This window comes from Hypomesus transpacificus, chromosome 17, assembly GCF_021917145.1.
Source record: "Hypomesus transpacificus isolate Combined female chromosome 17, fHypTra1, whole genome shotgun sequence".
NCBI classification, from domain to species: Eukaryota; Metazoa; Chordata; class Actinopteri; order Osmeriformes; family Osmeridae; genus Hypomesus; species Hypomesus transpacificus.
Genome location: NC_061076.1, coordinates 4229507 through 4255421, shown reverse-complemented (window position 1 = coordinate 4255421; position 25915 = coordinate 4229507). Strand labels below are relative to the sequence as shown.

Here is a 25915-nt window from a genome sequence, read left to right as displayed (position 1 = left end):
ACCTCTGCAAATTGCTCTACCTCACACTGACCCTGGTCTCCCTTTCCAGACATGAGCATTAGTTTGTTCTGCAGCTCCCTCAGGTCCTCCAACGAATAGGAACGCATTTCCCAGTCCTCGTCATGGTCCTCTGGGATCAGCAGCTTCACAGCTGTGTCCATGCTCAACTAGATTTGATCAAATCGAACAAAAATGCTGTGAAATTGCATTCTCAATAACGTGTAGTGTTGTGCTTATGTCAATCACAATCAGTACATCAGCTGTTGCCTTATAGCTAGCTGATTAGATAAACACAGACCCTCATCTCAAAGTCAAACCATTCTAGTGGAGAGGGACAACAATTTCTTTATGGTTTGGAAAGAGCATTCTGTTAATAGTGAAGCTGTTTACCTTCTTTACATTCTGTGCACTGATGACATAGATACCCTTGTTGTTGATGGATGATGCCAAAGAGAGAGAGGACAACTCTACAGACCCATGGCTGTCCTTAACAGTCTTCAACCACTCAAGGTGGCGAGCAGTGTCTTGCTGGAAAAAGATCAATGGCAAGTCAGTTTCATAAGCACCAAATTCAAAACCATTTCCCCCATTTGAAACAATACTCTCACCAGCTTCTTAGGGAGGTGGGTGTCATTCTCCAATGCCCTCCAAAGCTTCTTCAGCATCTCTTTGAGGGCTAGGAAACCGGAGTCAGGCTTCAGTTCATAGAGCATTGAGGAGTAGCCAAGGACAGCGTCATGGAAGCAGGCCACACGGTCCACATCTAGGTCATTCTCTCCAGCAGAGATGGAGGCCAAGTCGACAAACACTTTCAGCTCATTGATATCTGGAATGACGGAAGGTATGCAGGAATGCATTCAACTGAAAAGATCAACTCTATCCTGTATTCACATGATAACCCATGTTAAATATATGTAAGTGCTTTACCTTCAAGGGCATCTTTCACCCAGTTGACAAAGTTTCTCCGGAGACCAAGCTCCTGAAGACACAGTCTGCGAGGTTCTGTGATATCCACCAGAACCCTTTTGGCCTGCATTAGGTCATTGTCGATACGATCCAGATGTTCCTTCTTGAAGTCAGCGTGTGTCTGAGAACAGTTGAACATCATTAGGATGAGGAGTACAATAATTGCATTATGAAAATGTTCATCGAACGGGCAGAAGGTACTTACAACTTCTAACAAAGTCTGTAGAACCTGGAAGTCGCCTTGAAGGCCAAGGGTCTCCTGGACCATCATAATGACTTGAGCTGATGCGACAGCAAGGTGAAGCTCATGGTACTGCTCGATCTGCTGGGCTCTTCTCTGAATCCACTGTTTGTCACTGGACTTGTCGATTTTGCACATGATTTCCAGCTCTTCTGCTAGCCCCTCATACTTCCCTTTGTAGGCTTTAAAGAGGGTATCAACCTCCCCAAGCCTAAGAGATCCATTCTTCAGACATTTGTAAATCTCTTCATACTTTGCAAAACAAGGCTGAAAAATGTTGTCGTATATCATTTTTGGTTTTGCCATAATATCAACAACTCCAGCTTCTTCAAGTTCACCATTTACATTTCCACTAGCATATAATCTAGCCTCCTCCACCCAGCACATTTTGAATATGAAGCTCTTTTCAAAAGTAAGTAGAAACTCTGCCATATTTTTTATGGTTTCATCAAGGTCAAAGAATGTGACCACACCAGCCACTGGCGAGGACAGCTGTTCAAATGAATGAACTTCCATAAACTGGTCCAAGGTCATCCTTTCGATGTTGGTGCTTTGTCTTGCTTTCAACTCATCTAAGTCAACTGTAATACAAGTGTAACATTTTCAGCATGAAAACCAATGCCCAAAAAGTGATTTAGAAATTCAAAATATTTTATGATCCATGAATTTTCCCCATTCCCCCTCACCTGTGATGTGTTCTTGAAGTTTGCAGCTCATTGTCAGAAGGATTTTTACAAGCTCCTTCTCATGATACACAGCATTAACTTCTTCCTGTCTCCATTTCAGAAGCCTCCTCATGGCACCCTCATCCTTGTAACGCTCATTCTCAGATAGACAGTCTGCATTTTTTTTTTACAATACAGACATTCCATGATTAATCTTAGTCCCATCAGCAGGTAGACATTAAAATATGATTTACTCATAACAATGATTCATTGCACAAGTACTACACAACACACTTTCCATGAGGCATACCTATCTTCAGCAGCTCTATTAAAGTATCCTTCCTTTTCAGGATGTAGTTCAGCAGACTGATCTTGATGGTTCCATGAATCAGCTGGTTGGAGATGGCTGTAAAGGACGAAATCGCTACTGCTATTCTGTCAATGGCCACTTCAGATAGATGCTGAATCAGCTTTGGATCGGCACCTAAAGAAATACAGTACAGAATTAAGTTGAGTAGATGGCAAAATGGGTGTTAAAAGAATGGGTGTGATAAATTCACAGTTCGTTAACAAGTCAGTAGAATCAAACAAGTACCATGTATGTGGAAGATGTTCTTGGCAGCAGTCCAGGACAGGAGGTGTTCAAGGACCACATCCTCTTCTCCCAGATAACGCCCATTGTCTTTCGGCCACGATTTCTCAATTATAGTAGAAATTAGTTTCCCGAATTTCCAGTTTATTCCTCCTATCCTCTGAAACAGTTTATCTTCAGACTTGCTCTGTATGCACAGGGTAAAAAAAGTGCATCCATATTACATGGCTTCATGTTCCTCCCTAACACTGTGATGTCTTAGGCTCCTTACATTCAAATGAGTGGGCGACAAAGGGATATGACCATACCTGACACAATGTAGTGACAGCTTCAAGAGCACACTTCTCAATACTTCTCGCAACTTGTGGAAGAGACAGATTTAGTTCCTCAATCTTTGAACAGTAGACTTCAATTTGATCCAGATGGTTTTCCTAAGAAATTGTTTTATACATATTAGAAATGCACAAGATGCATGAAGTAATGTTAATATATGAATCCAATTCATACCTGCTGAAGTTTACCCTCTAAATCCTTGGTGAAGGTTTGTCTCCATTCATTTGTGAAATCCTCATTCTTGAATTTGAGAGAGAGAATGTTGTTCCATATCTACATAAAACAAGGGAGGGGAAATGAATTATTTGCAAAATAGACAAATTGTGAAATGTTGGATTGAAACATTCTTAAATAATGATATTGTCTCACCTCAATCTCTGTAGTGAGATGTACACTCCAACTCCTGCTCAACAATTTTCCTCTGAAGGTCTTATTAGCCCAGGATCTCATGATTGCCATGGCCTCATACAACAGCTCCAGATGTTTTGCCTGAGTTTGGTCTCTTACTTCCTGAGTCAGTTTCAAAACAGTAATGCTTTTATTTAGTAATTTTTTGTCTTTCAAATATATATTTATTTTAGACAAACATTTGTTTTATGATGTATAGTAACTTTATATTACATACGGCAGTTTGAAAACCATACTGAACAACGCTATAAACACAATATATGATATATTATAGTTTCTCAGAGTGTAGTGGTATAGTTATTCCATACAATCTCAATTAATTGCTGGTTAGCTATTTATTTTTACATACCTGTGTCTCAGAAGGTTGGGCTAGGTCCGAAACTGAAACTAACAAGTTAACGCAAGCTACAGGGATGTCTGTGAAGTTCTGGGCAAAGGATAATTGCTGGACCCCTTTGCAGATCTTATCAAGCAGTTTCACTGCAGTTGACAGACACTCAGTACCATAATCCTCATTGTGGCAACTAAAACCAAATACACAGTGGATGGTCAAGAAAAAACAAAGTCATCATCAAACATAATTCACTTCTATCTGCATCATTCATTTCGCACACATAATGTTGCAATGTTATTTCATAATAAGGTTGGCACATTTGGCTACTGACCTGTATTTTTCCTCAATTAGTTCACTTTGAATCTGAGAGAGCATTTCTGATATTTTCTAAAAAGAAATAAACCCCAAATTAGCTTGATGTTAAAAGCTCCAACACAATTGTTGTACTTGATAAAGTACAGTATTAACCTTGTTGTTCATATAGTCAACTTCTAGAGGGGCCCGTAGGTTGAAGACATTGAGCATGTCAAGGAGCTCAACACTGATGATTGAACTACATTCTACAAGTTCATCGATAGTCATCAAACACATCCAAGACCGGGGCAGAAGTCTGTCCATCTCCACCAGGTGACTATTCTTTTTCATCAGATTCAAAATGGCCCTAGTAAAGAAAGAAAAATAAGTCACATGAGTTCAATACAATTCAATATTATATGGAGGTGGATAGAATTGTACTGTACCTCCTTTCCTGACTGGTCATTAATAAAGGATTGCCAACTTTGAGTCCTTGCAGGCCTGCCCAGGAAGCATCATATTTGGTATTGATGGTGACTTGGAGAGGTTGAAAGGGTTTGCAGGACCCCTTGAGAAAGTGGAGAACAGGAATCACTAGAATCCAATGGGGCATTCTCTCTGTCTTCAAGTTGTTTACCAGGCCAACCAGGATATCTGACAGACTTGTTAGAAAAGAATGACATCATGTTACATTTACAAGCCTACCCATCCACAATATAACATTCAATTAGTATGCTGAAATGTCAAAAGTAATGAGAAAATATTTTACACTGCACCAATTAATCGCTACACAAATATATATATAAAAATGTTTTGCAACCATAAAGAATGAGACAAAACCTCTACAAATGTACATACTTTTTTAGACTTGAAACATCATGTGAAAAGTCTCTCCAGTACTGAAGGAATCCTTCTTTAGGCAGTTTGGGCAGACAGAGGGAAGTGCAAATGCGGGAAAGTTCTCCACCACTCAACTTGAGACTGTACTGTTGCCACACATACAGCATGATCATTGCGGCTTTCATAGGGTCCTGAATAAAGGGGCTCTTCAATTCTCCCTCTTTCTCTGGAATAATGTTCTCCAGCATGAACTGTTTTAGCAGCTTTCTGACCTGGGACAGGAGACAACAGCAAGTTGAGTCTATTGTCCACTACAGCAGGTTAAGAGGAGTGTCTCAAAATATAATTACATTTACATTTAGTCATTTAGCAGACGCTCTTATCCAGAGCGACTTACAGTAAGTACAGGGACATTCCCCCCGAGGCACGTAGGGTGAAGTGCCTTGCCCAAGGACACAACATCATGTGGCACGGCTCATGATGTTGTGCCCGACTCCCTCACCGCTCAGCCATCTGACTCCCTAATATACAGTATATTGAGTCATTGAAATCATACTTACATCATGTTCATCATACTTCAAGGATTCCCATTTCTTGTTTGTTTCCTCATACACAAAGGGGTCTCCATAAATCTGGAAAAACTGATTCAGTTGAGTGATAAAACTCTTGAGATTGATGTCACTCCAGCTTCTGAGAAGGTCAAAAATGGTCTCCAGCATAAATTTCCCTGCAATTTCCTTGCCTTGGATGACATTATTCCTTTGTTCAGGCCAAATAATTTCTTTGACAGTCTCTTTGAAGCGCTTAAGCATGCCCTTGGATGGTTCAACACAGATGATGTCATCATACTGATGCCAGTCCCCTGAAAGAAAACATAAGTCAATATAATAATGCATTTTTTTTATAAGGAACTCAGCCAATGTTATATTTAATTGTTGTGGTTCAGACACAGGGGCGTAAGTTTGACATAAAAAGTAGGAGGAACATGAACTAACATGGGAAGTTATTTGTAAGAAAGTATAAACCGAAAGTCAATTGATCCCTGTTTTTTCTTGCAGGATAAATCCTTTTGCTTAAGTGTTATCTAACCCAGGTGTATTTACACCCCCTGTAAAGATAATAATGAAGGGACTTTCCAGATTCACAAGTCAGGAACACTTTGAGATAGGTGGTTGCCAGACAAATAAAGAATGTGGAATGCAAATAAGTTATATAGCTAGACACAGGGTAGCTACAGTACTACAGTATGGAAATCTGAATCACACATACCTTCGGCATTGAGCAATTGGGCCTTAACAAAAAGACACCTATTGGTAGGGTGTGTAGAATCCATTTTGTAGATATACTCATACTCATATTTGTCCTTTTTTTTCTTAAACACAACATACTTGTACGGTATAGACGTAGCTTGTGCTTTGGTTTTTGTTGTAAGCAAGCTTCCTTCAACTAAAAATCCATGCTCTCCCAGGTTTCTGCGCAGATAACAAAATAAATATTAGATTTTTGTCAATTGTACTATATGTGTAAACCTAGTTGTTTTTATGCCTTAATCATCTAAAGTTTATTTGATCAATTATCTTCATGGAAACATATGGAGACATCAGGCACACATACTTTGTCACTTGGAGCTCAACTATATTTTCCTCCCATGTTCCAATATGTTTTCCAGCTTGGATGAATATGCAGTCCTCATCTGGGTCAAACTTGAAATCATTTGATAGGACAGCATGGAAATAAATGGTGAGTCTGTCACCAGCAGAAACCAGCTTCTTTCCTGATGTAATGCTGAAATCAGGCAATGCAAAATCACAGTCAGATTATGTCAATCAGAATATATTTAAGGAAAGCATCATCGCTATTGCCCCATCCAAAATTACTTTTGAAGTACCCAATCAATGACAGTTGGGAAGGATGAGGATACCTTTTAGGCGGCTGAGTCTTGCTGTCAGACTTATTACTTGACTTGTCTGTCTGGTTCGTCTTGGTGTCTGGACTCTGTGTTGCTGTGGAGGCGTCTCCTTTCCCTTGGCCAGACTGCTGGACCTCAGTGTGCTCCACCTTAACATCGGGGTCGACACTGGAGCCTTTGTTCACAGCCTAATTCATAAATGTCATAAATCACATAAATAAACACACAAATGAATAGCTAGATCCCCTTTAACCCAATTGTACTATTGTAGTTAAGCTGTCACATAATTACCTCTGGTTTGTTTTGTGTCCCAAAAACCATCTGCCCTTGGGCGGCAGGGCTTTGCTTCTGTTGCTGCTCTTTTGCATCTGCTTTCCCTTTCTGTTTGCCCTGCTTACCCTGGTTGGCATTCTGGCCTGCGTTAGCAGTTTGGTCCGCATTTGTTTTCTTGGAGTTGGCAGCGTCTTTCTTGTTCTTTGTGCTATTGGTCGCCGGCTTGGGACCCGTCTCGTCGGAGATCTTACTGACTTCGACTGAGCCTGACTGTGGAGTGTTGGTGGAGGACGTGCCCTCAGACTCTGGAAGAGAGGTAGTAGTGCCTGTCGGAGTTGATTCGGATGTGTCCTTTACAAGTGATGAAGGTGCATCGCCCTCTCCTTTATGCTGGAGCCCTGGCTCTGTAACAGACGTGCTCTCTGCACTGCCCTCTGAAGGGGTGCTTCCTTGGAGGCTGTGATTGTCAGGTGGGCTCTCTGATGGTCTGGTGGTATTGGGTGCTCCCATGGCACTAGCTTGCTTATGAACCGGGGGTTCAGGAGTGACACGAAGTGGGTCTGGAGTGTCGTCCATTACACTGACTGAGCTGTCACTATCAGACGAGTCTGCTGCTCCCTCACTCTTCATCGCTAGGGAGATGTCCGAAAGGTCAGAGGTTATCTGATCGGATGCTAACGACGAAGGGTCTTCTTTCCCATCTTTCTTCTTTTTTGTTTTCTTCTTTTTTTTCCGCTGTCAGACACAAAAAAATATATATTAATTCTGATATTCATTCTCTCTTATGAGAGTCCTGGGATTAACATGACCATCAAAGGTATAACTGGTTGAGCGACATAGTTGTATTACAAATTACGTTTGTAACACGTCTGAAATAGAATACCGCTTAAGTGTACTAACTAAACCAATGAAATTATAATTATGATGGCATGGCTAATATGCACCTTTTTCTTAGGGTTGGAGTTAATGTCTTCGTTAGGCCTTTTGGAGGATCTGTTATCTTGATTGTCCAGGGATGAAGAGTCATTCTGCGAGCCTGCCTTCAGAGCCCCTTCATTCAAAGATTGCTCTGAGGCATTTGGAACAAGGCCAGCATCTGGGACAGGGTCAGCATCTTTATCTGGAATGAGGAGCACAAATAAATGCCACTTCAAATCGCACGTACGCTTAAATCAACGTATTTATTACATATGTAAGGTATAGGTGTCTGATACACTCAATTTGAGTATCTCAGAAGACTGGACAACGAATATAGGAAATCAAGGGAGTTAAATAGTATCACAATATGGGAAGATACGAGACGATAAGCATAGCCTTTGCTATGCTAAAATGGCCTTGACGTTCTTTCTATTTTCCTCGTTCAAAGTTGCATGGCGTTTGGTAATATTGTGACCTCTGACCGGCACTAGTGTTGCAGGCCTTTCCTAGTCACACCTTACAAAGAACTAACTTAAGGCTTTGCAGGCATAAGAAAACAGCATAATGACAGTTTATCCATGATACAAGAAACATAATTAATATAAATTAGTAGATATTAATAAATAATAGGCATATTTTTTTTAAACTGACCGGGTGCCTGGATTGAAGGTTGTGCAGATAGCTTCAAGCCACACTCACTGCAGAACTTGGCTGTCTTTTCGGATGCAATATGGTCACAGCTGGAGCACTTCATTGTGATGTTTCAGCAGTCAATGTATCTGCATTTGACACAAGCAATTGAGCATTTCCCTGAAACATTCCCTTTCACTTTTGATTCAGTGTAATGAGGGAAACGTCCACTGTTAGCCAAGCCCCCCTATGGTAGAGGTAGTGCTCAGAGACAGTCATAAAATGACCTCAGGGTATAAGCACATCATGAGTGAACCATAAACTGCTGAAATGTAGCCAATGCAAGAATTGAAACCAAAGATACACCCAAGCAGGTAAGAATAACACAATATACAACAACATAATCAATACTCTCAAAAGTAAACTACAGCTTCCTCCTTGAGCCGTCTATGCCCGGCCCTCCCACCATTTGTCTGTCCAATGGCAAACGAATACTCGATCGTTTATCCAATCGCAATCGCAGCTTCAACAAAAATAAGGTCCGGGAATCAACCACAGCACGAAAATAATTTCCTTAAAACAATATAGCTGAGGTTGTAGACGATGATTTGTATACATATATTATACACTGGCATGAAAACCTCGGTTTGTTCTGCGCGATAGTAATGTAAATTTATAAACGTGTCACGCGCTTGAAATGTTGACTGCTCCTCCAAACACACGGCCCATGCGTCGTTAAAAGAAGATGTGCGCACTTCATATTACTAAATATTATACATAGTTAAATGGAATATACTTTGTTAAATCATGACACATATCACAACGAACCAAAAGGCCTACATTTAGGTCCAAAAAGCTAAATAATGGGCTAACATCACCAAATGTCAAGAACAGTGGCTCCTGCCTAGCTATACACACTGCTAATAACCACCTGCCTGTCTTGAATTCCGTGTCTTTCGATTTCCAGTTAACTAAAGAATAGCTAGCAATGTATTTCACCAACTGAAGGTACGCTGACTATCAGTACCCTATCGTCGCATTCTGACTGGAGAGTTACTGTGTAGCTCTCTATAATCCGCTCTGGTCACTGTCAAATTCGGCGCAGCAGATAGCCTATATAGCTACGTTAGTTTTTACTAAGCGAGCTGTTGTTTCCCTTCCAAGTGGTAAGGTAATCACCAGACTACGTCTATGGTATTACGCTATCAGGCTCGATATCTGTTCTCCGTCACATAATATTGCACAATGCTTTATATTAAATACAACATTGCGTAGACATACTCACTGCAGTTTACGGAAATCCTCGAAACCGTGGCATTACACCTCTTCAGTGACTGTGTTGAACTTTGAAGATACCTGGCAAAGTATTCTTGGGCTGGGCCGCAGTCTTAAGTTTCAACTAGCCATAACATAACTTTCGTTTTTAGTTTTCGTTTTTTAAAAGTGGGCGTTAACGACCCGTCATCCAGACCATGCCATCGGTGCGTGCATCCTGAAAGTTATATTGCATTCCACTAGTTTTAAAAGTAAGACTTAGTGAGATTTAGAAACGAGTGAGCAAAGAGAAGGAATTGTATATGGTCATGTGTTTTATTAAAAGTTTGGCGTGATTCCCATACCTGAAAACATCACTGCTGGTGATATTTTTTGATTGGCATTTAACTCTGTATAGCTCGAGACAACTATCATTTCAGTATGCCTGCGCCATGTCCATTAAATGTATATAGCGGGACAAGCTATCCCTTACTTTCGGCGTGAGAAATGGTTAAAATGCGTGAGAAACACAAGGTGTTGCATGAGAAAAGGCTGAAATGCGTGAGACAGAAAGCCCTTATTATGGGCCCTGACGATGGCCTGCAGACTCACAGGGAATTGTCAGACATGACCATCAGGATGCAATGCTCCCAAACCATCACTAGAGGGCAGCAGTACTGAGGCTAGCGCTCCAGGGGAAAGGCACAATCAGCAGTTCTGGGAAGTGCTACAGGGTTCTGGGCAGGAAGCAGTTCTGGTGTTGATGGTGGAACTGGGTGAAAAGTTGACTGTGTAAAGGTTTTGTTTCTATTGTATAGAAATTGCTGTGTGGGCGGTCACATCACAAGACACTCAAGGAGTTTAGTTATATGTTAGGTTGGTAGGTAGTTGATTGCAACAACTCACTGGACAATCAAATGTGTTTATTTCCAGTTCAATATTAAACCATCTCAAGCCAGCTTTAGAACGTTCGGTATAATACATAATGCAAATAATATTGAAAAAAGCAACACATGGTAGCACTGTTGTTTGTCAATTTGTACTTTCTCTGAACACATCCACGCTTGTTGTTCAGCTCCAGGTGTTTGTCAATGGCTCATCACTGACCACTACTGGAGATAAGAAACATTGATAATTGGTCAAACAGTAGACCCAACTCCATTTTGAGCCATTACCAAATCAAAAACGCCAAAACGAAGACTAACCGCATAAGTATTAAACAACATGCTAAACATTTTCCATTTAGACAAAAAAGTATTTTGAGTTTTGTCATGTTGGAAAGATCTACAGTAGTTGGAGGTTTTGGACCTGAGAGCAGGCCCTGTATAACGTGTTGGAAAGTGTTACCTGAACACAGTACTGTAGATGGATGCACTTTCATAGGTCTGCTGCTTCTTAGAGTGATCCTGAATCAAAACAAACACAATACAGGGGTTGATAATAATATCATTATTAATTGTTCAACTGAGAGCAAGCTTGAGTCTTCATCTAATTGCAGTCATCTTAATAAATATCAGACAAGGGAACCTCAGCAGGGCTTGAACTGAAGTTGAGTTGTTCCACAGAGCTGTATATCGTAGGGTGTTCCTCACTGTGCAGCAGACTAACAAGAGATGAACAAATACATTTGATTAGAAAGAGGGTCATCATGTCGTATATCCTTCAACATTGGTAGCAATTACTGGTATAGTGAAAAAATGCAATGGAGACTATTGTTCACTTTTCTGGTTTTGTGGTCATGTACACTGTTGTGTAGATGGTTTGGTTTGGGTCCTCCTCGCTCTCCTCAACAGGGCTCTCAGCATGCATATGTCTGATCTATGTACAGTCATATGGAAAGACCACATTCTGTAATGTCGGCAAAATTAGTAAAAGCAGTAGCACCGACAAAGCTATGCAAAAATGTAGTACATCCTTCTCATCCAAAAATGTCAAATCAATGTTTAATTCCTTTCTCAGGCAGTTAATAGCCTTGCCCTCATTATAACAACCAAACAGATAGACATATAAAAAAAATCAATGCTTCAAGTTTCTGCAGTTGCAGTTTTCCGCTTGTTTTGTCACAAGTGCTTTAATGTATCACCCTAGCTTTGGTTTAATGAGTCTGATGACTATCTAGTGCTAGAATGTTACAGCACATACAGCTTCTGTGTATGCCCTGATAGTACATTTTAGGAAGTTTGGTCAAATTTAGTTTAGGTGACACATATGTTAGGTACATTATTTTAGCTGTTGTGTATTGTACTTTTGTGTATTTGTCTGTATCTGTTCACATGGGCCAGGTGCCTGATTTAAATTGAAATATATATATATATATATATTATTTTTTTATATTATCAGTTTTATCACTTCAAAGTCATGCTTCCAAACTATTTGTGCAAGTAAATGGTATTATGGTATTATATTGTATACGTTCTTCCGTACACAAGCAGACAAGGGTATGCAGGGGGGGTTTCAAGGGTAGTTGGATGTCAGCAGAGGACTGTTATCAAACCAATATCAATATTAATATGTATTTAACCCTTGACAATCCCCTTGTGTGTACCCTTTTCTACTGTAAAGCCAATAAACTGCAATACCATAGCGTCACATCCCTAGATGAATATCTACAATGTCAATTAGTATTATCTACTGTTCATATAAAAGTGACATAATTGTAACAAAACAAATAGTCATTTATAATGTATAGGAAAAACTAAGTTGTTATTAAAGTTACTACTAATTAGGAGTCTGGTGGTTGAGCGGTTAGGGGAATCGGGCTGGTAATCAGAAGGTTGGATTCGATGGAGGTTCCATTCCTGGCCGTGCCAGATGACGTTGTGTCTTTGGGCAAGGCACTTCATCCTATTTGCCTCTGGGAATGTCCCTGTACTTACTGCAAGTCGCTCTGCATAAGAGCGTCTGCTAAATGTAATGTAAATGTAAATACATTTTGTAGTAACTCATCCGTAGACTAACGTTCCACCTGAAGGATCATAACAATAACCAAAGCATGTAGATCACCAGGTCTGCGCTATATTTGTCACTACAGTATAGTCTAAAACTGGTCGATTAAAACGTGAATGTAGTTTGGACACCTCAGTAGTCTCTTCTGTGTCAGGAGTTGACATTATCTTCCTTCTGAGGGGAAAAACCAAGAATATTTTGCAAACAATTATATCTTGAAAGTAAACAAGAAAAACTAATGTCTAACCATAATTGTGTTTGATGTGACTCAACAATGTCGTACAGTATACCTACCTTTTCATATAAAGAATGATAATAAGCAGTGTGACAGTCAGTAGCATGTACGTAATAATAATCCATACGAGTTTGGGGTCCTCTGCAAAACATTTTAAAAGTTACAGTTTAGGGTCTTTGTACCGTTTAGTTTTTTTGTATGTGAAATGACAGTTTGCAAAACGTACCGTGAATGTCTTTTACTTCCAGAGTTACTATTGATGAATTCTGACTCCCATGTTTGTTGTCAACTACACAGTAGTATTGTCCACTAGAATAAGACTGAACATCCCCAAAATAAAGCTCAAAGTGAGATGTGAGTTTGTGGTGAACGCTGCCGTTTATTAGAAACCAAGCATATCTCTGGACTGGTGGATTTGCTTCACTGCTGCAGGTCAGGGTAACATTACTACCCTTCTCTACCTCTGAACACGGACTGATTGACACGGACGTGTTTTTTGGCCCATCTGAAAAAGATCCCAGTCAGTAGATATTATTTTAAATAATAAAGTCACAAATATAAATTCCAGTATTTCATTTTAAGACTTTAGGATAATTAATTATTAAAACTTTTTCAAATTGTTTTACAGCAGTGAAAATGGTTATGGTATTAATAATAATTGTATTTATTATACTGTACACATTTCAAATATTTGTGTAAAGGGTCATTTGCATTAGATTACGATTTATAAACCTACAGTAAGCTACTCACATTTAACACTGACACGGAAGACTTCGGAAAGTGTTCGACTGCTATTATAGTTCAGCATACAAGCATAGCTTCCAGAGTCTTGAAGGGATATATTATTAATGTACAGTGTTGATCTTTTGTAGATGGGTACTCCATTCTTAAACCACTCAATAGATGATCTGTGCGGACCATCATAGACGTTCTTACAGGTCATGTTTACAAAATCTCCTTCTATTATTGTCCCATTTCTGGGTGTTGTGACAGAAATTAAATCTAAAAAATAGAAAACACAGTAAGTCTGATTGAAAGTATTTAGAATATAACACATCGAAATGTATAAAAATGTATTAATACAAAATACTTTGACAGGCTTGAACTATTTTACAGAAAGCATATTAAAAGACTTACCAACCACTTTCAGTATTGAGCCAACTACACCAGTCCATTTGTTGTTGTCAGTCTCAAATCTGAATTTATATATCCCAGAATCTCTATGTTCTAGTTGGGTTATTTGAAATGAACAATTGTTAACTCTATTGCCAAGGTAAACAAATTTGGTGGAGCGTTTCCTAAAACTACTATCATATACACTCTTTTTGTGTGAAACGTTGTGACCCCACTTCACCCTTTTCACTCTTTGTGTCACAGGATAGGAAAATAAACAAGGGATGACAACGGAACAACCTTTAACGGCATAAATTGGTTCAGGCTGATACTGCACATTCCACCCAGGCAAGGTACACACAACACCTGGAACAACATATCCATTCATGTGGTCATTAGATAGCATCCAGTACAGTATTCTCAAAGCTATTCACAAGCTCGAAACACCACATCTGCATTAAGATTTCTAGGCTTTCATCTTATCTAATTAATTAGTTCAGTTTTCTTACCAGACAAAAAGAGAAGGGCCAGCGACCAATAGCGTTGTGCGTGTCCAATGCACATCTCTGAAGTGACAACAGCACGCTTCTGGGACAGAAAACTCCCACCCACAAGTACAAAGTGGTAGATCAAATGAACCTAAACAGAGAACCTCTGTTTAGCTTCATACCCCCAGAGAAACAGACACCAGTCTGTGGTCCCCTGATGACATAGGGTTGTCACCTAATCAGGTCACTGTCACCACAGACTGAACATAGAGTCTCAAAGCTTTCTATCTCAGAGCAAAGAAACCGAGCGTGGTAGGAATCTGTGTGACCCACTTTACACCCACTCTACCAACTAAGCACAAGTTCATAACTGCTATAATGTGGTCAGGGCCTTACCTACTATGAGAAAAGCATTTACTTTTATTATTTTGTATTATTATTGTAGTGAAAATTATTGATGCATACTGTGTGCAGTCAACACAATTTGCAGGCATAATGCATGCACACTATTCTGCCAGTACTTTATTCTTTGCATATGTCCTGCATAGTCCTGCATAGTTAGAGCTATGTGCCTGCATATCGAGATGCATAGAACAGTACAGTTACCCAGCATGTTAATGCCATGTAACTGCCAAAGGCCTTGCCAAAGCGATGGTGTCAATATGTCTGAACATGAATTAAATTAATCCACCAAAAATGCAGCAAAAATGTAAGTAAAGAAAGATTTGAGAAGAAAAAAAAAGACTGAAAAGGAGAAAAGTGCATGTAACTTAAGCCTAGTGTTGGATGCAGATGCGCCAGCTATTTTACTCATCGGCTGTTATAACCGTTACGCAATGTTTACGCAAGCTGTCGGTATTCTTGCCCTCCTTCAACACTGGCCAAGTCCCCAGCTCTCCAAAGCGTAAACTGGTCAACCCTGACTGAAATTATATCAAGCAGAAACACGAATCACCCACTCCAGTGTAGTTGACGAAATGTGACTACGATCACGAGGTGCCTATATAAGACAGGACATCGGCAAAAAAAATAAAACAAAGTATCCTGCAACCTAGGAGACCAGAAGAAGAAAGTACAAGTGCGCATAAGTGATCGCCAACTGGTTAGATATGGAGAGGTCCATTAAACTTGCATTAGTAATGGCTGTTATCTCCATCCTGGTGTCTTATGAACCAGTGGAAGCGTGGTACAAGCAAGTTGCTGGCCCGAGCTACTACTCTGTTGGCAGGGCGTCAGGCTTGCTGTCTGGTATCCGGCGATCACCGTACATCAAAAGGGCTGAGTCCGAGTTGAATGACAGCAGAGATTCTACAGTGAACAGCGTGCTTCCAGACAGCAGCAATCGTCAAAATTCGGTCCTCAAAACTATGGTAAGTCATTAACTTTTTCATTAACTATCGATGAGATTTTGAGTGGCACGGCAATCAAGTTGCTGATTCAGGCGTAGTCTAAATCGTGCGTAAAAGTATGCTAACTAAACATCTATAACAAACAAATACTTCCTTTAATCATTCCTAACTGAAATTATGCACCCTGATATTATGTTTATGGTCCGTAGCCTAACACTTGCAATATTACACCGTTCAAAATGTTTCGCGTATCAGTAGACATGTGACATTTAAGTTTTACCATCAAATGTATCCTACATTATGTTGCTGACCTTATTTCTTTTTCCTTCACAGCCTATTTGTCTTAAAGATATTACACCCAATCTGCAAAGCTGCGAACTTGCCCTGGACGGCACCGGCTATTTCCAGTGTAAAGCAGACGTGCTCGTGTCTCTGGACTCATCGGACTGTGTGCACGCCTGAACCCACGCGCCAAGTTCTGACAAATGAACACCAAGGACTGACTGATGGTATACAAGATTTGATTTATACGTTTTCCTGTCTTCATTTTACATTCTTATTAAGTGTTCATACATTTTCTTTCAAACGTTTACTTGCACTTATCTTTAAAATATCTACATGTTATGTCTAAGAATGTACTGTACATACGTGAAATGAGTACGTTGGTAATTATTAAATTAAACTTACATTGCACCTACATTGTCTGTGGCATTAATGATTTACCTTATGACAAATACAAATGGCAAAAACAGAAAATAGATCAAATAGTTTTATTCAATAAAAATGTATTTATAAAATACCACTGCAGCACAACCTATATTAGTTTTGACAGCCAAACATTCAGTTTAAAATACTTGTATGACAAAGCCCATTTAGGATTAAAAATGTCAACTGAATGGGTAGAACATGATGACACATAAGAACCACAAACAGCCGGTCTACCCTTTGGTTTACACATAAAAATAAGTTAAAAAAATAAAATACATTAAAGAAATATTTATACATATTAAAAACAAAAAACTCTTAAATAGACAGCCTTCTGTGTGCCTACAACAAAGAGACAGAAGCTAGGTTCTGTTTGACAACAGTGTCCATGGCTACCTGGAACACCATCCTGATGTTACTGGTGTCAGTGGCTGTAGTGAAGTGGTGGAACACCCTCTTGTTGAGTGTGGTGTTGCAGGCCACGAGCATCGCAGTGATGTGACGGGCAGCAGCGTCTACGTCACAGTCGGCTCCTGTGGGGACAGAGCAGATGGACTTGTGATGGCGCCTGCATCACTGGTGTCCTTCTGGCACAGCGGCACTCTTACGGGAGAAAAGTAACTATTTGGTTCACAGGACTTTGCTAACAGTCAACAAGTCAGCTTTTTATGAAAATCCGCAAGGATCTTATTATCAGCCTCCAGGGAAAGAATGATAATCCAGTATCTTTATCTCCCATGTGACTAGATTCTGAAAAATCCCTCTATTCAGATTAAACGGAAATATGTGTGCTTCTGCCCCTGGTGTAGTGTCACAACCAACCATGCGGCTAAGGATACAATATGTATGTGAGGTGTTTGCATAGCCTCTGGTTGACAGCAAGATGAGAGAGGGACTTCAGATGTCACAGAGTAAGCAGCATACAGGAACATGAAGTATGGACAGAAAGACATTCCCTTGGGGCTATCCTAATCCATCACAAACAGTACTTGCGGAGAGATTTCTAAATAAAGGGTGGTAAATATGCATTCATGTATTGAATGCGTTGACATTGTATGCCTCCTGTGGATTGACTCCTGAAAGAACTACAGTGCACATCCCAATAGCAGTAACTATGTTTTCCCTGGGAACATAGTGGAAAAATATTACTTAATGAAAATAAATGTGAAAAGTCACATTGAAACTAGTTTTCTTTACCCACACATTTAAATATTGATATGTCTTTAAATGTCCAAGGGACATTCATAGTGTAATATAATAGTGGTCACTGTTTGACAGGGCTGATTGGGTGAAGTAAGCCCAAACACTGAACATTTGATCCATAAATCCATCAATCTGATTGAACTTGAACAACTTAAAATAAAAATGAATTTATTTGCTCTTAAATTATGAAAACTGATGATTAATTAAAGCCAAACATTTCTAAAAACGTCCTTGACAAAGAAGATAAACAAAGCTAAGATGTTGACATTCCAAAAGCACAAAACGTTCAGTGACCCAACCTGTATAACTAGGCAGATATAGCCTCAAGTGCCTTCCTGAGTATTGAATCTTCTCTTGGAAGAGGTCCATTTTGTTCATGAACAGGATCTGAAAGATAGTAAGACAACTTTAAACATACAGTTCAGTCGGTAAAATTAAATAAAAAGTTATGAATAATGTTACTTATTTATACTATAAAAGGCCCTCTTTCAGATGCAATGGTGTAATTACAAGCAAGTATTTGGGCATATTTTCAAGATGTAAAATGGTGTTGTGTGGATGTCATAATGAAGGCAATAGTAAGTACATGTGAGAGATGAGGACTGGAAGGTTACTCCAATGCTCCTGCTCTGATCTAATAACTATGACAGAAACAAGTCCTCAACCTGCAAGTGACTCATCCATCCACCAGGTGAATATAAATGAGAAATTAAACAAGCTTGTTACACAGTGTAATAAAGAGCGTCTCTCAGCCAACTCTAGTCGAGTGAAATTGCCCTCCCGAACACCTCAATCACGCCCTAGGTGTTAATTAACCATGTCAGAGTCAATCAAGGCGGGCTGTGCTCAGTGCAGTGGGCAGAGGTGATTACCAGGAGGCACTCAGATCCGCGTTGTTAACCCCCACAGCTGACAAGGCTCTACACGGCACCAGGCCTGGGTGTCAAAAGGCCAGACGAAGCCGTCCCTACAGAGGACGACCCGTCACTGGGACTTACAGTCCCCTACGGATGGTGTGGATTTGTGTTCCTTTAACTCCACTTTCGGAAGATGTCGGCAGTTAAGATTGCTCGGGGGGTAGTACTTTTTAACAGGTGGGTTACAGTAGAAGACCCTTGTAAAATGTATCAATAAGACCTACCAGTGAAGTACTTGAGAAAACTCTGTTGGCACAGATGGAGGTGAACAGCTCGATGCTTTCTTGGAGTCGGTTCTACGGTGAACGAAAACAAGAGACGAGAACGAGAAGAGGCTCACACAGTTACACTGATGATGTGCTACACAAGAAGATGCTAAAATAGTGTAAATCTCCAAGGAAAAACTTCTATTCAACAGTTAGACATCTCAGGATCTGAGGTGCTCAGATTGACTATTTAAATTGTTTCTCTAAACGTTATACTCTGAAGCACATGATTGGCCTATTGAATATATAAATGGATGTAATCAGCTCAGAAACTCAAGTAATTTTTTTAACACTAACTGGATCCAAACTGTATTTCTATTCAAGCAGGTATAAAAGGATTACATAATGTCCACTTCAACTTTAAGGTTGAGAGTAGAGTCTCTCACCTTAGCAGGGTCCTCAATCATGGTTTTGTCATAACTGCTGAGCGCCACCACAAACAGGACAATCTGGACGTTGTCAAAGCAGCTTAGCCACTTCCTTCTCTGGGTTGTTTGGTTTCCCAAATCATACATCCTGTCATTCACACAAACCTTCTCTGCCATGACCATGAGTTGATTGAACACAGCATATCCACGACCCATTATAGACTTATGAAAATTTGAGTAGGAACAGTGTAGGAAATACTACAATCTCCAGGATTTGATACCACATCGTTCTGTGGTTGCAGTAGTCTCTCAACATAGCGAGAGAATCCTACAGTAGATTTTGAATGAGTACTTTGGGAGGATGAGCGTGTGAACGGGTAGGGAAAAGAGGTTGCAGGAGGAGGACAGGGGCTGCTCAGCAGTCGTAAACATGTCATAGTTTACTTCTCTAGAATTGTCAAAAGGGAGTTGGAAATCAATATTTCATAGGTTTGAGTCATGCCTCTGCGTGCTCCCTCCAGTCCTGTGGGGGCTGTGAGTGGGTGTAGGAAACCCCCAGGTGACCCTGACTGAGACGTGAAGCGCACCATCACTGTTATCTGCTTCTAAGAGCCCTCCCCTGAGATCCCTGTATAGCAATACCAGCCAACAGCGTCTTAAGAGACAGTACATTGGGGGGGGGGGGACCCTTTACATGCTCTGCAATGTAGAATGGCAGTGATTGTTCTTCAGTTAAAACTTGGCCACTTGAATATTTAATATGCTGTAGGAGAAAACCACAACAGTAAGAGTTGTGTTACGAACGACAAACATTATATTGAATCATTTCAAGTAATGTGATGCAGATGTGGAGGGGGATTTGTCGAAAGCAGCCTCCACTCCTTTCAATATTAAATGTACGCATATAATAAAATTGAATAGATTTGTAAATGAAAAATGTGTAAGACAGACCAACTGATGGGAACATTTGTAGAAAGTCTTACCTAAAAAACATTCGATTGACCTGAAACTGGGTCTCGATGATTCCACAGGTACGCACTCTCACTTTCAGTACGTCCATCTCAGTGGGTATGTAGTTGGGAGTGAGAATCCGACTTAAATTCTCAAAGAAACTAGAGGCGGAGAGTGCATCAGAAAATAAACAAAGTACCTTTACATACATTACTCCAATGATTTTCATCATGTTCATACAAACTGAATACAACAGGCTGGATGTAAATGTAGTTGCTCAGAAGGAAGTGGGTATGTGGCTTCGTACAAGACAAGTGAGTTCTTAGTAAACATAACACTCAAACATAACACTCAAACTCCATGTTGCTGCTGAACTCGCGAGGTTCCACAGGGACTTTAGAAAGGGTATACGTTAGAACCAATGCAAGTACAATCAGCAATTATGGCTGTTTGATGTCAACACAATCCAAAATGAATGTTGCCCTACTCAACAGGGTTATAAAAAGGAACAATACTGCTTTTAGCAGACTTGTTTGCTAAAGCTACATTAAATCTTCATCTGGTAAAATGTTAGTACTACGAGGAGCTCAGTCACAACTCAGAATGAAGCAACGTAGTAGGCATGGGTGGCAGGCAGGAGCCATATTGGAACTGACCTTTTATAATTAAAAGCAATTAGCACATTCCTAACCCAACAGGCACCAGCTGGCATGACACACACATCCCCATCAGGGCGGGTGGCAAAGTAAACGGATACCGACAGGGTGCAAGACGACCACCACCGACCTCATTCGAGCTTTTATCCCCCGTGCCACACCTCCCTGAACCAGCCCCCCACCCTCTCTCTCTCTGCATCTCCTACAGCCAGGAAAGTGTCTGTGACATCCCAGACTGGTCCCATCACCTCCCAGGGGAGTACAGCCATCCACCCCCTCAAGGTTGTCTCTTCCAGTCAGTGCCACATTTAAGCACCAGAAGAGAGGCCTGCATCAACGCGTCTCGGCCATGCAGTCGCAGTGGGTTGAGGCAGCCCCGGAGTACAGGAGGCCCCCGGGGACTTCAGGCAGCCTCAGCTCCAGTAGGGGGTTGATATAACCTGGCAACCTCTTACAGAGAGGTGACTGCAAGTAGGGAGGATGGCCATAAAACACACCTCCCCCTCGTTGCCCTCTCCTGGGCCGCTGTCTGAAAGGGTTGGTGTCTGGAAACCCGTCGCTGAAGTGAATGGATTCTAAAAGGTATCTTTTAAAGTGACTTACCCCATGAATGTGTTTTACAGGAGAAACCATCACCCTGACTGCCTACAGTAGCAGTAAACAATTTCTATGTTGTCTATTTCTCATTTTAAATAAATATTTTTTTTCAAAGCATTTTCGCTTTATTGGGATAGATAATCTAGGGGAGAGAGACAGAGAGAGAGATTAGAGGACATGCATGAAATATCCCGGTCTTTTCTTCCTCTTGCAAAATACCAGAGGGACTCCCGTAGGGAGGGGGGGTCCTCAATGTCCCCTTAGTGTGCAGCCCCCAGGCAGAGACATGATGTCACCGTCATGGTCTCATTCTTCCCTCTCAGAGTCGGCTGGCCATTCGTGCCTCTACAAGTCATAGTCCAGCACCTGTTGTCTCTCCATCTCAATTTCCTGCCTTCAATATGAAAACACAGGGATCTATGGGGAAAGCTAATCAAAGACGACTCATACGCTCTACCAGTGTTTCACACAGTATTTGGCAGAACAGAGGAAAATGCTAATGCATTCACAGTTCACTTGATAACTCAACAGCAGCATTCATCAAAGGTAATGTCCCTGAAATGAGGCAGAGAGAGACCAAATTTGGGTTTGATGGCACTTTAAACAAAGTGTAATAAAAAATAAAAACGGACACGCCTCGCATGCGAGGCATAATTGCATCACACCCAAGGACACTTCATCTCATGCTTCACAACACAGCTGATCAACTCATGAATGCTGGCACAAAGGCTGCATGAATGATGCTAAGCCATTACTGGAACACAACTGACAATATATTAATAGGGTCTGCTTTGGGATAGGCATAAAAAAAAAAAAGATAAAACCATCAAACTAGCTATGAAAGACCACTAGAGAAGCTGTCAGTCTTATTCACAGGAGCATATTCAAAGTCGGATTACACACTGGCAAACAGTAAAACCTAAAATGGGTTTCCTTGATGGAGAAGATGATGGACAGCCCTTATTTGCACAACAAGTGCAGGTAGTTTGACGAATTATACCCTTCCCAATCTCCTGTGGCGTTTACACACCCTCTTGTACACTCCTTACTCACTACACAGTAACGCACACACACACACACACACACACACACACACACACAAAGTGCTTCATATACAGTCACGTCTGTATCATCACACCTCCTTGGCCCTGTGTCCCAGAACACATAAACGTGGTTGCAATTAAGCCTCTCATTTCAGTAAATGCCAGAAGAATCATTTCCTGTAGACGATGCATTACCGGTTGCCGCCGTCATATTGTATTGACAAGAAAGTGGCAAGTCTGTCCCTGGCTGTCCCTTAGGCAGCTCCGGGCTAGTCGTGATTAAGTGGGCCCCGTGTAAGGTACTCACTAGAGAGCTGAATCATTGAGCTCAAACTCTGAGCCTCTGGCTGCCGTCGCTCGGAACCCCTGGTCGGCCCACAGGGAGAAGAAGGCATGAGCCATGAAGGGAAGCAGCTCCAGGTCCTCCCCTGAACAGCGGTCGCAGGAGAGGATGGAGCAGGCATGCGTCTGTGAGGTGGAAGACAAACAGCCAACAAATAAAAAACGTATTCAAAAGGTTAAAAGAAATGATCCTTTAGATTTGTGTCGCATCGGGCTCTTATTGAGAATGTGACTTTTGTCAGTGATAAAGGCTGACATCTAGTGTGACCTCTGGGTATTACGGTTTATGGCATCAAACGTACACTTTCAGGGTTCCAGATGGTCTGCTAGACCAGAGGAAGGTGGGGTTGCACTGAAACAACAGAATGCTGGTGAACTGCTTGTTCTGCACCTCACCTTGTTGTTCTTATGGGCTAGGTTGATCCTGAGCATCCCCATGCCTTGCAACACAAGCTTCATGGACTTCAGCAGGTTGTCAAGCACTGCAGGCTGTGGAGAAAGAAGGGTGTGGTGTGTCCGCATGAGCGTACGTGATGATTGTGGGAATGTTCTCATACGCCACAAGGGAAAGCCCGTTTTAAAAGACCCAGTGAGATAAAAACCATTGGACAAGTAAATGCAAGTAGTGATCGTTAAATTAAAACACAAAATAAAGCACTTTTAAATACTGGAAAATAAGATAAAACAATGAAGACCTATGCGCATATCCTGCTAAGGAAGAGTCTCCAGCTCCAACACAATAGCTAAAGGGCATTCAAATAAAGATCAGTATTAAGATTTTTAAAAGATATCCTGCTGGGAAAAGTTCAACCACAACAGCTTCATTGGAAACATGCGGGAAAGTTCCCAGTATGAAGAGTTAGGGCGACCCAGACACAACAACAGCTCCCCAGAGCCGTCCATCTATCCCCTGTCCAAACATACCCCTCTTATACTGTATAATGCATTGCTGGAGGAATGTTCTTGTAAAAGTCAACAGCACATTTATCAAAGAGCTTTCCCATGTTCTTCAGGGCAGCGGTGGGTCCTTCCATTCATACCATTATTGTTACGTCACCAGTCATGGAGTTCTTACCCCTTAGGGATTTTGTTCGATTACAAACATTGTTTTGCAGAAATGTTAAACAATGGGTCTGCTTGCTAGAAAGTAGCCTGTCACAGCAGGACATTGTGTGTGTGTGTGTGTGTTGTGGGATTCCCTAGCATGGTAGATTAGTGTAAGGATGCCTGCTGTCTGGTTTCCTACTACTGGTTTCTGCTACTGTACCTACTGTACGTCATTCATCATTCAGTCAATATTTCTATGGAGCTGCTCCAAGATATATATGCTGGGGACCAGACATTCCCCCCCAACCAGTCTTGCAGACCTCAACAACTTCATCAAGTTTTCAAAACTATAAAAATGTCACAATTCCTGCCCATGTGAGCTTTCTGATGTTGTACCTTGAAGCTGAGGAGCTCTGGTTTGGAGAAGCCTTGGCTGTGGATGATCTTTATTTGCTTGACCAGGGTACTCTTTCCACTCTCCGCAGCTCCTACTCAAGTCAGCGAGTAAGCAGTAGGATGCATAAAGGAAATTGAAAACAGATAAAACTGTACTCTACCCAAACCCACAAAAGGTATCCTCCTTGTTAGGTACTGTTAGCTTGCACCAGCTTACCAAGCATCAGGATCTTGACCACATTCGTTTCATTTTTGGCTTGCTCAGATAACTCTTGTTCGATTTTAGAGCTCAGGGTTTTTGCCTTTTTCCCCTCCTCAGTCACATGTTGTTGAAGACAAATTTGTATGCACATCTAGTCAAATTGAGAATGGCAGAAACATATCATTTCCGTCGCTCCAATATAGCAGTTAGCTACTCTAATGGTATATTTACAAACAGCACTGTTTGTTACAAAGTTAAGTGCCCACTTTAAATCGAAATATTATGAATTGTGGTTTACACGGAATTGAGAACTTGCAACTGGTACCTGCACAGGGACCGACAGAATATTGAAACAACGAAACATTGCTGCTGCTTCTACGTTTACTAGCCTATGACCTTTGGGCGTATCTACCACCAACAAATACAAATTACTGTTTGGCTTAATTTGTATTGCGTTCGAGCGGGGATCTTCCTCAAGAGAGGGTGGTGATGTCATGCAGCCTTCATTGTACAAAACATAAACACCTGTTGAACAATTGCGCGTTTAATTTGTGGTAGGCTGGAGGTAACCTGAATTGGACAACTATAGGGCCCATCACCAATATCACTTTCAACTCCAGTGTAGTGTTACACAAAACGTCGGAAAATGTCATAATAATGGTCGATACATTTACGATTTCTGAGACGGAAATAGTTTACATATTATAACCTTGGTGAAAGTCAATGCATCAATCGCCCAAATTGGACAAAAATTTGACTACACACAGTCCGTCAAGATTCATTACCAGAGTACTTGCCAGAGAAACTAACCTGCACAATTGACCTGTGGATCATTGATGGGTGTGGTCTACAATTTGCTGAAATGCCCATGGGATATTTCACATTGAAATATATAATGTTATGCCCAATTGAGAAGCCCTAATGATCTTATTTTAATTAAATGACATTTACCAATCTCACAGCGTGAAGTGATTAATTTGTGTGCAAGGGAACCCTTATTTTATCTGATCAAAGGTCCGATCAGACCATGCCCTATGACGACGTGCCCTTGCAGTTGATTGCCTGTGGATGCCTGTGGTTGTTGTCTAGCACAGGGAAGTGCCTTCTAAATACAGTAGGTTTCACCAAAAGGAGGAAAAACAAGTCGAAATGTCCAACACAGGTTTTCAGCTGTAGTTGTTATAATTGACAATAATATAGGCTACTGTACCAAATTCCACAGCATTTGTCATTTTAAGTGATCAGAATTGTCAATAACATACATAAGTAAAGCTTACACAGTACATTCCAACAGACAACGTTTTATATGCTTTGAAAACATATGAAACCAACCAGACGCCATATAGAGGTGGTCTGCAAAATATACATTTATGAAAAATATATTTAATTAGATTTTAATTTAGAAATTGTAAGTATCATCTCAATTGTACAGTG

At 40.8% G+C, this 25915-nt stretch overlaps 4 protein-coding genes across 7 annotated transcripts in view; 1 reads left to right on the top strand and 3 right to left on the bottom strand.

Annotated features, from left to right (window-relative positions):
* rnf213a (ring finger protein 213a) overlaps positions 1-9863 on the bottom strand; it is a 28397-nt gene extending 18534 nt beyond the window's left edge. Inside the window, exons 1-24 of one of the 2 annotated variants that reach the window (XM_047039150.1) lie at positions 9689-9863; positions 8425-8552; positions 7800-7975; positions 6874-7590; positions 6595-6770; positions 6288-6458; positions 5943-6145; positions 5234-5535; positions 4692-4945; positions 4280-4495; positions 4008-4200; positions 3871-3926; positions 3555-3729; positions 3167-3307; positions 2972-3070; positions 2773-2895; positions 2468-2651; positions 2183-2356; positions 1894-2046; positions 1172-1788; positions 928-1087; positions 609-826; positions 391-528; positions 3-167 (exon numbers count right to left, since the gene is read on the bottom strand). In XM_047039150.1, coding sequence (XP_046895106.1) covers positions 3-167; positions 391-528; positions 609-826; positions 928-1087; positions 1172-1788; positions 1894-2046; positions 2183-2356; positions 2468-2651; positions 2773-2895; positions 2972-3070; positions 3167-3307; positions 3555-3729; positions 3871-3926; positions 4008-4200; positions 4280-4495; positions 4692-4945; positions 5234-5535; positions 5943-6145; positions 6288-6458; positions 6595-6770; positions 6874-7590; positions 7800-7975; positions 8425-8527 — 4914 coding nt within the window. In that variant the 5' untranslated portion in view covers positions 8528-8552; positions 9689-9863. The remainder of the gene's footprint in view (positions 1-2; positions 168-390; positions 529-608; positions 827-927; positions 1088-1171; positions 1789-1893; positions 2047-2182; positions 2357-2467; positions 2652-2772; positions 2896-2971; positions 3071-3166; positions 3308-3554; positions 3730-3870; positions 3927-4007; positions 4201-4279; positions 4496-4691; positions 4946-5233; positions 5536-5942; positions 6146-6287; positions 6459-6594; positions 6771-6873; positions 7591-7799; positions 7976-8424; positions 8553-9688) is intronic. The other variant, XM_047039151.1, reaches the window with a different exon arrangement.
* Positions 9864-10565: 702 nt separating this feature from the next.
* Positions 10566-14545, bottom strand: LOC124479824 (sialoadhesin-like). Of its 3 annotated transcripts, none has more exons than XM_047038738.1 (10): positions 14461-14545; positions 13976-14317; positions 13589-13840; positions 13065-13343; positions 12898-12979; positions 12735-12777; positions 11378-11475; positions 11185-11260; positions 11005-11063; positions 10566-10769 (listed from the first exon to the last, which is right to left on the bottom strand). In XM_047038738.1, the coding sequence occupies exons 1-10, from the start codon at positions 14513-14515 to the stop codon at positions 10757-10759; spliced, it is 1299 nt and encodes a 432-aa protein (XP_046894694.1). In that variant the 5' UTR covers positions 14516-14545; the 3' UTR covers positions 10566-10756. The 3 variants fall into 3 exon arrangements, with proteins under 3 accessions (XP_046894694.1, XP_046894695.1, XP_046894696.1); XM_047038739.1 differs by having other exon boundaries at positions 10566-10766; XM_047038740.1 differs by lacking the exons at positions 13976-14317; positions 14461-14545 and having other exon boundaries at positions 13589-13895.
* A 1003-nt stretch (positions 14546-15548) lies between these two features.
* npb (neuropeptide B) lies at positions 15549-16498 on the top strand. The gene is made up of 2 exons (XM_047038741.1): positions 15549-15809; positions 16122-16498. The coding sequence occupies exons 1-2, from the start codon at positions 15549-15551 to the stop codon at positions 16248-16250; spliced, it is 390 nt and encodes a 129-aa protein (XP_046894697.1). The 3' UTR covers positions 16251-16498.
* Positions 16499-16601: 103 nt separating this feature from the next.
* Positions 16602-24858, bottom strand: gnav1 (guanine nucleotide binding protein (G protein) alpha v1). The gene is made up of 10 exons (XM_047038704.1): positions 24807-24858; positions 24497-24632; positions 24280-24371; positions 23233-23325; positions 22802-22962; positions 20231-20359; positions 19266-19395; positions 18838-18909; positions 17996-18083; positions 16602-17026 (listed from the first exon to the last, which is right to left on the bottom strand). Exons 1-10 carry the CDS (start codon positions 24843-24845, stop codon positions 16836-16838), a joined length of 1131 nt encoding a protein of 376 aa, XP_046894660.1. The 5' UTR covers positions 24846-24858; the 3' UTR covers positions 16602-16835.
* Positions 24859-25915: the final 1057 nt, after the last annotated feature.